Below are 11,749 nucleotides of genomic sequence, written 5' to 3' on the forward strand. Positions count from 1 at the left end.
TCTACCCAGGTGCGTTCCTGTGGATTCATGGCTTCAAATGCTATCTATATCCTGAATTCCAAATTTATTAAATTCATTATATCCAAACTCCTACTGACAACAGGACAATAAGCAATTAACACAACATTTTAAAGAGCAAGGGATAATACTGATACGTTTTCTCATCCTGCTAGGCTAACTCGTCTACATAAAACAAGATTAGTGTAAGTTTGAAAACTCCTCAGGGACTTCCCTAGAGGTCTGTCCAGTGGTTAAAACTCCATGTTTCCATTGCACAGAGTGCATGTTCAATCCCTTGTCAGGGAACTAAGATCTCATTTGCCACATGGCACAACCGAAAAAAAAAGAAGGAAAAAAACTCCTTAAACAGGGATTTGTTGAAAATAATGTACCTAAATTGTGAGTTGTCAACTCAGTGAGGGCCGGTGTGAAAGAAATTCTCTCTGCACTAGGTTAGAGAGAGGGTAAGTTACCCACCCCATTTGAAACCAAATGAATTGGGAGCTAAACAATCCACTCAAAGACACTTGAAACATATTTAAAAAGGAAGACTGGCATCTCACCATCTGTATGTTCACTGAGCTGTAGAAAATCAGAGACCCATTCTAGTGCTGTAACCAGAATGAAATGCGATGACCAAGTTTTTAGAGCTTGAAATATTTCCCCTGGAAACAGGAGCCTAGTCTTTGCCTAGTGGTTTTAGAGAAAGGCTTGCAGAGCTGCCAGTGACAGCTGAGAAAAAAGAAACCACGGTCTAGGAACATGCTCTACTACCACTCTGCAGGTATGGCAAGAATGAACTAGTTTCCTACAGGCCGCATGGAGAGTTAGGAAAGCAGCAAGACTGAAGCCATTGCCCAAGGGTTCCTTGCCTTGTCAGGGTAAGGGGACCACAGCACAATAATCTTGTGAAGTGTAAGTGAAGAACAGGAATATGAAGTTACGCAGAGTACACCACTCATGTTCAACAATGAATATACATTCAAGCATGTATGGAATTTTTTTTTTTACAAAAACTGACCACATGCTGGGTCATAAAACACATTTCAACAAATTTCAAAGAACTGAAAAGCAGTGTATGTCCTCTTATAAATAACTGCAACAAAAATAATGTATTGAATATGTTGTTGAATACTGAGTTTTCTGTCATAAAATCTGTTAATTATAATGTACAATGTGTAACAGATTTTATTTTCTTGGGTTCTGAAATCACTGTGGACAGTATCTGCGGCCATGATATTAAAAGATGCTTGCTACCTGGAAGAAAAGCTATGACAAACCTAGACAGCATATTAAAAAGCAGACATCACTTTAACAACAAAGGTCCGTATAGTCAAAGCTATGGTTTTTCCAGTAGTCATGTGTGGATGTGAGGGTTGGACCATAAAGAAGGCTGAGCACCAAAGAATTGGTGCTTTTGAACTGTGGTGCTGGAGAAGACTCTTGAGAGTCCCTTGGACAGCAAGGAGATCAAACCAGTCAATCCTGAGGGAAATCAACCCTGGATTTCCATTGGAAGGACTGATGCTGAAGCCCCAATAATTTGACTACCTGATGCAAATAGCCATTGGAAAAGACCCCGATTCTGGGAAAGTTTGAGGGCAGGAGTAGAAGAGGGAAACAGAGGATGAGATGATTGGATGGCATCATCAACTCAATGGACATGAATCTGAGCAAACTCCAGGAGGTAGTACAGAAGCCTGGCATGCTGTAGTCCATGGGGTTGCAAAGAGTAGGTCATGACGGAGCAACTGAACAACAACAAATCATGTACAAATCTTATATAGCCTTACTGATTTCTCCTTGTTGGCTCTGCCAATCTATTATATTTTGAAGCCATGCTATTAGATTCGTATTTAAAACTGTTGTTAAACTACAATAAATTCAATTTTTCTACATGAAGTGTCCCTTATTTCTAGTAATGCCTGTTTATCTTAGAGCCTATTTTTAGTTATTTTGTGTAGAGTTATCATTTGTCCATCCTTTTACTTTCAACTTTTCTGAATTTTTGTGTTTTAGCTGTGTCTCTTCTAAACAGTTATATCAGTTATTTGTGCTATGTAACAAAAAGAAAGTGTTCAAATGTTTAAAGTTAACACTTAAAAGTAATCCAAAATCCAAAGAAATCAGAAATAAAATTAGAACATTTTGAGTAACGAAAGACCCATTTAAAGAGAAAATTATAATTTTAAAGTATATGCTTAGAAGGCTGAAAATTAATAAGCTAAACATCTCCAGCAGTTAGAAAAGGAACAGCAAATAGATAAAGAAGAAATAATAAAGGCGAAAAATGAAACAGGACAGAATCAGTATAGCCAAAAGTTGGTCTTATTTTGAAAAGACTAGTCAAAAATATCAGTTAGCCTTTGGTGAGGCTGATAAAAATGCAAGAGAGAAGGCACAATTTATTAGTACTAAGAATGAAAATGGCAGTGTCACTACAGATTCTGCAGACATTAGGAGGATAATAGGAGGCTATTATGAACAACTTTTTGTAATGAAAATTTAGATAACATAGCCAAAGTCCCATAAAAATAAAACTTATCCAAACTGACTTAAGAATAGAAACCAAGATACTGAATCATTAAAATTTTCCTAAAAAGAGAACTCCAGGCCCAAATGGCCTCACTGACAAATTCTATCAAACATTTAAGAAATATTTCCAATGTTAGATGAATTCTACCAGCAAACAGAAAAAGAGGCTATTTATATTAACTCAGTTTATAAAACCAGGCTAGCCCTTGATATAAAAACCCAATATGGAGAGTATATTTTAAAAATTATGGACTAATTTAACTCATAAAGATGCAAAAATCCTGAACAAAACATTAGGAAAAGGAATCCAACAATACAGAAAAGGGTCACTGTATCATGATGCAAACTGTTTTCTAGGAATGCCACATTAACAGATTAGTGGAGAAACATCAAGATCACCTTAATAGATGCAGAATGAGTGTGTGATAAAATTCAACCAATATCCATGGTAAGTACTCTTAGAAAACTAGGCATAAACAGGAACTTTGATCTAATAGAGATCTAATTTAAAAAACCTGTAGCATACATCATAGTAGAACATTGAAAATTTTCCCTTTGAGGTCAGGCATATGACAAAGATGTCCACTATCATCGTTTCTATTCAACACTATACTCAAAGGGTTCAGCCAGTGTCATAAGGTAAGGACAAGAAATAAAAGAAAGATTTAAAAGGAAGAAACAAAATTGTATAGAGTATGATTGGGTATGTAGAAAATCTAAAAGAAAGTAGACATAAACTATTAATGTAAGTTTAGCAAAGTTGCCAGATACAAAATCATCACACACACACACACACACACACACACACACACACACACACACACACACACAAAATAAACAGCACTTCTACAGACCAGCTCTAAACATAACATGAAGAATCTTTTTGAGATACCACTTACAATAGTATCAACTTCCTAGGAACAGACTAGACCAGACATGCATGATTTTTTCCATGAAGCTGCAGATTTTTATTGAGAGAACTGATTAAGCCAAATAATCAACGTAATAATATGCATGGCTTCAGCTTGTCTTCTTTTTAACTTCTTACTGTCCATCACCTAAAACATAAATGTAACAGTGGTAAGTTACTTAGAAATTTACTTAGATAATAAAAAAGGTACACAAGACACTACAGTTTGGGTTTTATAAGATGAAACTAAAACCAGAACCCTGACTACTGCACATGCTTCCACGCTAATGAACATTTTCAGGCATATGAGCACTAAATTTTTTTAATGTATCATTCTTTTTGGTGGTGTGAAGAAACAGATTAATCAAGCTCAGAACAGATTAAATCCTACTAGCCTATTTAAAGAAAATTTAAGGAACGAGCAAAAACTGCCAGTGATTTCAGTCAAAATAAAATTAACCAAAAACTTTGAGAAGTAAAACAATCAAGCAAACCCAGTGTTATTCAAATACATTTACTTCATGTATCCTTCTAATTTTATATATATATATATATATATATGTATGTTAAAATAATAATGTCATACTTGGAACTTTTCAAAGAGAAGGCAAAGAATAGCATTCCATTTGGTTCATCTCTTTTATATGAAAGTATTTTATTAATTTAGCTCAACCATTATATAGCCTATATAAAGTAAGGTGGCATTTTGTTCCATTCACACCTGTTGTCCTGGAATAAGTAGTCACGGCACTCCCTTTAACTCTCAAGGGTACCCCGGTTTGGATGATAAAAATTAGATGGTCATACTAGTTTTAAGCCATGGCCATGACAGATGACATTAAAATAGGAAGGAAAATACTACCATTTCTCAGCAAGGCTCACAATTGAAAAAAAACAAAAACAGCAAACCAACCTAGAAAAGCAGAAACATACACATCTCTATTTTTTGGCATTTAAAAGACAATGATTTTTGAGAAAAATCTGGAAAATTAAAAAAAATACTATTGTATTGCCTAGATATCCAATTAGCACGGGAATATGTTAATTTATGTACTTTAAGAAGTTTTTGATAACTTGCCTTGGGTTTAAAAGGACTTCCACTCCAAAGTAATAATACTTTCTTTCATGTTTTATAATTCAACAACATGGACCTGACAATTCATTTTTTTCCTCATACAGTGTTTTGTGTCTGAACTACTTTTCAAATAATCTCTATATGTACAACTTGTTATTAAAGTATAATAATATTGCAGAAAACAACCATTCCACAACTTGCATTCTTAATAGACAAATATACCTCCTTCCGGAATTTTAGCAGGCACTACATTAGGTGGAATCTTCCCTTTCACATCAGGGCCATCTCCAAGCTCACCCTCAACCTTTTCCACATCCAGTTCCTGGCGGGAACCTTCCAATTCAGGTTCTGATATAAATAGAGAGTTATTACTACAAGTGGCAAACTATAAATTAATGCTATTAAATAAAGCACTGGAGGTTAGCATTACCCTAAATGTGATACATAAAACTGTAATGAGCACTAAAGATTTTTGCTATAAAGTGAAGTTATATTGTCCATATGTTACCTCTTCTATGAATCTTTTTTCTAAAACTGTTTAAAACAAACTTAGTTGTCTCCTTTGTAACCTATATACAGATCTATTATTGCACTCATTAGATCAGCTACTGTTTACATGAATTTCTCTGACAAGATTGTGAACTCAAGGCAGAAATCATTCTTATTTGTATTTATATCCTCAGCACCCAGGTTATTACCTGCCACCAAGAAGCCTCATAAATGAGTGGGGGGAGGGGGAAATCTTTAAAAATAAGACAAACCCAAACTGAAGAACAGTTTATGAAAACAATTGGTTTTGGCCTTTAAAAGATGTTAATCATGAAAGACAAATACTGAGGTATGCTTCCAGGTTAAAGGAGTACAAAAAGAGATGACAACTAAATGCAATGGGTAGTCTTGGGCTGGATCCTGGGTCAGGAAAAAAATAATGCTATAAAGAACATTACTAGGCCAACTGACAAAACTGGTTATCACTAGGCTAACTGACTACATATTTTTTTCTCAATGTTAAATTCCTGATTTGATCCCTGTATTGGGTTACACAGGAGAATATCCCTGTTTTTAGGAGATACTTACTGAATTAGAGAGTAAAGAGCTTTATTTGAAATTTACTCTTAAATGGTTTGGCAATAATAATATGTATATTAATACCTAAAGCAAGGGTAGTATATGGCAAAATATTAGCAATTGCTGAATTAAGGTAAAGAGGATACAGAAGTACACCGTGCCTTCTTACAACTTTTCTGTACTTTTTAAAACTTTTCTAAGTAAAAAGTAAAGAAAATATGTGATAACTAGATTATGGTTCAGGAAGACAAAAATATTCAAGACTTTTAATAGCAACTACAATAGGGGTTCACATTTCTTATTTCTCTGCATTATAAATTTGAATTACAATCTAAGAGCTAACCAAAATATATCTAGTTTTGCTTAAACTTTTGATTCAATGACTTCAGAAGCCCTGAAAACAACATTCCAAAAAGATCAAGTTTAACTAGTAAAATAGGGTATAATTTTGTCAAAATTTATTGTTGCCTCCTTTGATTTGCCAATTTAGGGCCTTGGCAAGAAATACATTTCCCAAGCATGCCAAATTAAAACACAGGTGAGTAAAATGCTGAAGGAGGGAAAACTTATCACAGAGAGGGACTGCAGTCAGCTGAAAAATATATCTTTTCCTTACCAAACAGGTTTCCAGCCAATTTTCAGGGAACCCTTTATACCTGTCACTAGTAAAACATCATAAATGAAATACAAATTGTCCTTCCATGCCCTTTACCTTGAACCACAGACGCTCCTCCTTCTTTCTCCTGTCCAGGTTCCACCTCTACATTCTTAGCTGGTGGTTCCTTGCGCTGAGATTTTTTGCCACCTAGTTTCCGGGCCTTGGGGGGGAGAGTAGGGGCAAATAAAAAGTACTGTTATTAATACTATGGCAAGAGAAAACACAAATACACATGCTACATGGAGGTAACTAATCAATAATCTGAAGAGGCTTTTTCTGTTTCTATGTAAGTAGTCTTAACAAAGTTACTCTTCCTATAGAGAAAATACTCTAAGAAAGGAGTTATCTACAAGGACCAGTAATTCTGGAAACCATCTTCATCTTTTCTAGACTGTGTGTTATTTATTAATAACCACAATAGAGAAGTCATAGGGATGATTTCCAGGCTCATACCAATATACATATGCAGGCAATACCAGAACATAAGTCTCCTTGCTCAATATCTCAGTCATGAGATTCATCACTCAACTATTCTCAGCAAGATAGCCCTTTGTACAACAGATCTATATTGGTTAAACTTTAAATTTTTTTCTTTTATTAATTTCTGCTAATGGAAGTAAGATATCAAAGCACTTACAGCCACAGTTTCAGCAGTATCAGAAGATTCTTGACCATCTCCCCTTCCTCTAGATCTTGATCTCACTCGTGCACTCATATTTCACACTGAAAGTAGAAAACGGTGAACTGGAGAATGTAGTTAATTTTAAAAGACTATACTGGACTATTACCAAGCTGGTTGGAAATTCTTTTTTATTACAATATAATGTTATTAATAACATCAAATAAGGCTGTCTGCAAACCCCTTTGTTTCTCTCACAGCCAATTTGGCAGAGAAAGGACCTTCAAGTACTTGATATTAAAAAAAGGCATGACCTTACTAAAGAAATTCGATCTCACTTTCTAACCCTTGAATATGGAAAGATTTTGTAATATACGACCACGTCCAGCTCCCCATTTCCAACTCTGGATTCTGTGCTGTCGTCAGTGTCAGGGCCTCCAGGACCCAGGTACTTCAAATAGCACCCTCAAGACTCGAAACCTTCATCTGATCCCCTACCCTCCTCTGTGCACCGCCCTCTCTCCCACCACCAGGACAAGAGGTATGGCGGCCACAAAACCTGTAAGGTGAAAGATGACGACTTAAGGGCCTTCCTCCACAGAGGCCACAGATCGCACCGCCCAACCCGCCCGAAGCCCAGTGGCTCCCTCTCACACTCACGCACACTTAAACTCCAGAGGGACAGATCTGTAGACCTACCTGGCGAGTCTCAACCAGGTAGAAAGAACCCAGACACTAAGACGCGACCCGCAGAGCTCGGCACTCAGAACGCTTTGCGCACACTTCACGCCAAGGGCCAACTGGAAAGTGAGCAACTCTCTCCCGTGAGCTGCGTGGCCTACACCCTTGCCCCGCCCCCCCCCCCCCCCCCCCCCCCCCGCCCCCCGACCCCGCCCCCCGCCCCCCGCCCCCCGCCCCCCCCTCGTCCCCCCGCCCCGCCCCCCCAAGACTCCCTGATGGGTGCTCTGTCAGCAGTTCCGGTGCCTCCAGGACCCAAATACAGCAAATAACACCCCCATGGCTAGCCCCACGTTCATCTGACCCCCTGCTCTCTGCCGCCCACCCCCTTCCTCCTCCCTGCCTCCCATCCCCCATTCCCACCCACCACCACCCCTCCCCTACCCCACTCCACCCGACTCCCCCACCACTAGGACAAGAGCTATGGCGGCCGCAACACTTGTGAGGAGAAAGACGACGACCTCGAGGACCTTCCTCCTCAAGAGACTAAAGACCACACCGCCTGGCCAGTTTAAAGCCCGCTGGCTCCCCCTCAGATGCACGCACACTTAAACTCCAGATAGGACTGATCTGTGGACCTACCTGGTGAGTCTCAGCCAGGTAGAAAGAATCCAGATGCTAAAACATAACACGCAAAGTTTGGCACCCAGACCGTGTTGCACACGCTTCACCGCAAGGGCCGACGGGAAGGCACGCAACCCTGGGCCTGCGCACTCTGTCTCCCGTGAGCCGCGTGGGCTGGTTCCCCCGTCTCCAAAAGGATGACTCCCAAATATGTGTTCTGTTGCCAGTTCTGGTGCTTCCAGGGCTCAGATATCTCAAGTAATGCCCCCAAGACTCGCTTTACTTTCAACTGCCTCTCTCCCCTCTGTGGCCCACCGTTCTCCCTTCTCTGCCCCACTGCAAACGGCCATAGCCGCGATGCCTGGTAAAGAGAACAATGACGACCCCCCGAGGATCTTCCTCCTGGGAAGCCAGGTATTGCACCCACCCACCCAGATCCCCCTTGCTCACAGTCACTCATTAATATCTGTTCACAAACCAAGTGTGACAGCAGAGCACCTGGTGGAGAATCAGAAAGGGAATGATAATCTACCTACCTTTCGTTGCCGCCGAAACAGGACCTCTGCAGAGTCACCACCACCTGCCAAGCCCAAGCCTCGGAGATGTGCAAGGTAACTCCCCCGCGCCGGTACAGTAATGTGTATGTCACGTGGGCCATGGTTACAGCCCTCTCTGACCAGGTAGAGGCTCCGCCCCACCTGAAAGAGTGTTACATCCCAGTCCCAAAAGGGGTTTTTCTTTTTTTTCTCTACACCAAAAATCTTTCAGTCCTGTGTCTAGAACATTCCCAACCCTGATTGAATGTTCCAAATTCTTTCAGTGCAGCTGTCGGTGGCCCTCAAGGGAGTCTTTAGTCTCCCCAGAGGTGTGTGAAAGCTTTTAGGATCTGAAAGAGAACAAAGGCATTTTTAAGCATGAGAGGGATCCAGAAAATGTAAGAAATGTGTTGATAAATCCAAATAAAACTAAAGCCTTAAGCGGTCCTATGACCCAGCATTTCTGTTCTGGAATTTTGTGTTAAGGTAACTACCTTGCATGTGAACAAAGACCTAGATACATGGGACTTCCAAAGCAGCTTAATTTGTAAATGCATGGTCACAGACTTGATATATCAGTAAACTGAGGCACATTTGAGATATGACTGCCCATCAAAACGAATACTAAACGTTTGCTGTCATAGAGGTGCCGCTCGCATTGTTACTAACTAGAAACAGCCAGTTATGTAGCGTTGTTTGTGTGCAACTTGATCCCAGTAGAAGTGGGAGGCTTTGGAGAAGTTTACCAGCACTATCACCACCAACTCTCCTCTCAGACAGTAAATATTCTTTGTTTTTCTGAAGTCAACAGTTTCCAGGGCTCCAAAGACATCTGGTTCTCCAAGGGTAACCCAGCAGATAAAATTCAGCCCTCGGGGTTATACGTCTTCTGTGCCTGGTGCACCTGGGTGGATTTCAACATCACTTAGGTGGGCTGGTCCTCTCCTCTCAGGGAAGAGGTGGGGTGAGGGGAAGGGAGGAGGACAGCAGCCCACTGTTCCTGCTTTGGGTGAACAAAGGTAGATGAGTACCTACAGGACAGGAAGGAATTTTCCCTGCTTTCCCCACCCCTCCTCCCTCCAAAAGAAAAAAAAAAAACTTTTCTGTACTTGTATGTCCAGGACAGTTCCTGGGCCCTACAGGTTACCTTTAGAGAAGCACATATTCTTTGAAAATTAGAAAGATCCCCTGTGGCAAAAATAGAATTCCACATCCCACCCTTTGTCCCTCCCTCTCCCTCATCTTCTCATACAAATAAGATACAGTTTATTTAGAGCCAAGTATAAATATATGATTCTTCCTTAATCTCACCAGTTAGAGATCATCAGTTTTAATATCTAATCAGGAGCTACTTCAAGGGCTTCCCCAGTGGCTCAGCAGGTAAAGAATCCACCTGCAGTGGAGGAGACAAAAGAGACGAGGGTTCCATCCTTGGGTTGGGAAGATCCCCTGGAGGAGGGCATGGCAACCCACTCCAATATTCTTGCCTGAAGAATCCCATGGACAGAGGACCCTGGCGGGCTACAGTCCAAAGGGTCACAAAGAGTCAGACACAACTGAGCAACTAAGCACACACACATGCAGGAACTACTTCTACAACTCAGATTTTTATGTGTATGAAATAAAAATTTAAGAAGCACTGAGTTCTCACATTGTTTAATCAGCATAAACTGTGGATGCTGACCTCAGTCTTAAGTTTCTCCTCATGCAAAGTGCTTTCATTGACTCTTAGTCTTTTCTTATCTCCGTGAAAGGCTATCTGCAGCCCAGCTTCCTTACCTTGGGATTTTGCCTATATGCAGCAGCTATCTTCTCTGAGTTAGGATCAAGTTTCTCCATGACACTGCAAAGTAGTTAGAGGAAAGTTGGGGCCATTTCTGTGTGAGAGCTTGGAGGCTGAACTGAAAAAGAAACGTTGACTTGCTCAGTGCTGCAAGCTTTCCTGGGTAACCTCATCCTCAAGCAGTATTAGTGCAGAGCAAGTACTCTCACCAAGGACAGTCGGGCACTCCCAAGCCCTTGTTTGTATCACTGTGATGACTGTAGATATGATTTGATTTTGTTCTATGACACAGGTGATACCTGCTCCTTATAAATAATTCAGTCATGAAGAATTGGCCAGTCCCACGGTCTTTGTCATTATTTAAATCCCAGTATAAAGTCACCCAACCTCACAGTAATTGTGTTTCTGGGACCACTGAGGGGAGCCACAAGGCATCCCCTCCTGTCCCTCCATACTTCCCTTCCTCATGTTGAAAGTGAAAGTGTTAGTTGCTCAGTCATGTCCAACTCTTTGTGACCCCATGGACTGTAGCCTGCCAGGCTCCTCTGTCCATGGGATTCTCCAGGCAAGAATACTGGAATAGGTTGCCATTTCCTTCTCCAGGGGAATCTTCCTGACTCAGGGATCGACCCTGGGTCTCCTGCATTGCAGGCAGATTCTTTACCATCTGAGCCACCAAGGAAGCCCTTCCTCAGGTTAGCAGAGGGGAAAAAAGACCCTTTATTCATCCATTTGCTACAGTCAGAGATGATTATCAAGAATGGGAACTGGCAACTGTACCCAGTGTGAAGTGGAGCAGGTGTCAAGTTCAAGGCCCAGGTGGTACATGGGTCAAAGGTTAGCTATCTGCAGACTGTCCAGAAACTCAATTGGAGAAATGTGGGAAATGCTACCTGGGCCAGCTGTGAACAGAACGTACAGACACAAGGCTGTGGTGAGGCGGCAGCTGTGGCTATGCAGTGGGTGAAATGATGACCCCACCCATTTCCTATACCTGGAGAAGGGAAAGAGTCAGGGTTACATACTGACTACAGGTGTGTGCTCCAGGGTGAGGTTATGGTGGTAGGGGGTACTCTGGCCTTCTTCCGTCCTAGGGTACCAGCCCTGTGGGTCTAGGGGTAGGCCAGACCTGGGGGCATTACTACCAACAACCATTACCCTCACCCAAAGTTGGCGGAAATCCCAACAGCCAGCCTTGGAGAGAGAGAACAATAGAGGGTGCAACTGGGGTGTATTACAGGATGTCTGTTGAGCCCCAGCAGT

General features: G+C 41.1%; 1 protein-coding gene across 4 annotated transcripts; it reads right to left on the bottom strand.

The window, feature by feature from the left end:
* Positions 1–3,479: 3,479 nt before the first annotated feature.
* On the bottom strand, positions 3,480–8,775 carry PAGE4 (PAGE family member 4). 4 transcript variants are annotated; one of them, XM_042241920.2, is made up of 6 exons: positions 8,186–8,272; positions 7,565–7,665; positions 6,884–6,969; positions 6,301–6,406; positions 4,743–4,868; positions 3,480–3,593 (listed from the first exon to the last, which is right to left on the bottom strand). In XM_042241920.2, exons 3-6 carry the CDS (start codon positions 6,959–6,961, stop codon positions 3,580–3,582), a joined length of 324 nt encoding a protein of 107 aa, XP_042097854.1. In that variant the 5' UTR covers positions 6,962–6,969; positions 7,565–7,665; positions 8,186–8,272; the 3' UTR covers positions 3,480–3,579. The 4 variants fall into 4 exon arrangements, with proteins under 4 accessions (XP_042097854.1, XP_011962103.1, XP_060263215.1 ...); XM_012106713.5 differs by lacking the exons at positions 7,565–7,665; positions 8,186–8,272 and adding an exon at positions 8,704–8,775; XM_060407232.1 differs by lacking the exon at positions 3,480–3,593 and having other exon boundaries at positions 4,084–4,868.
* Between the last annotated feature and the right edge of the window lie 2,974 nt (positions 8,776–11,749).

This window comes from Ovis aries, chromosome X (assembly GCF_016772045.2).
Source record: "Ovis aries strain OAR_USU_Benz2616 breed Rambouillet chromosome X, ARS-UI_Ramb_v3.0, whole genome shotgun sequence".
Lineage (NCBI taxonomy): Eukaryota > Metazoa > Chordata > Mammalia > Artiodactyla > Bovidae > Ovis > Ovis aries.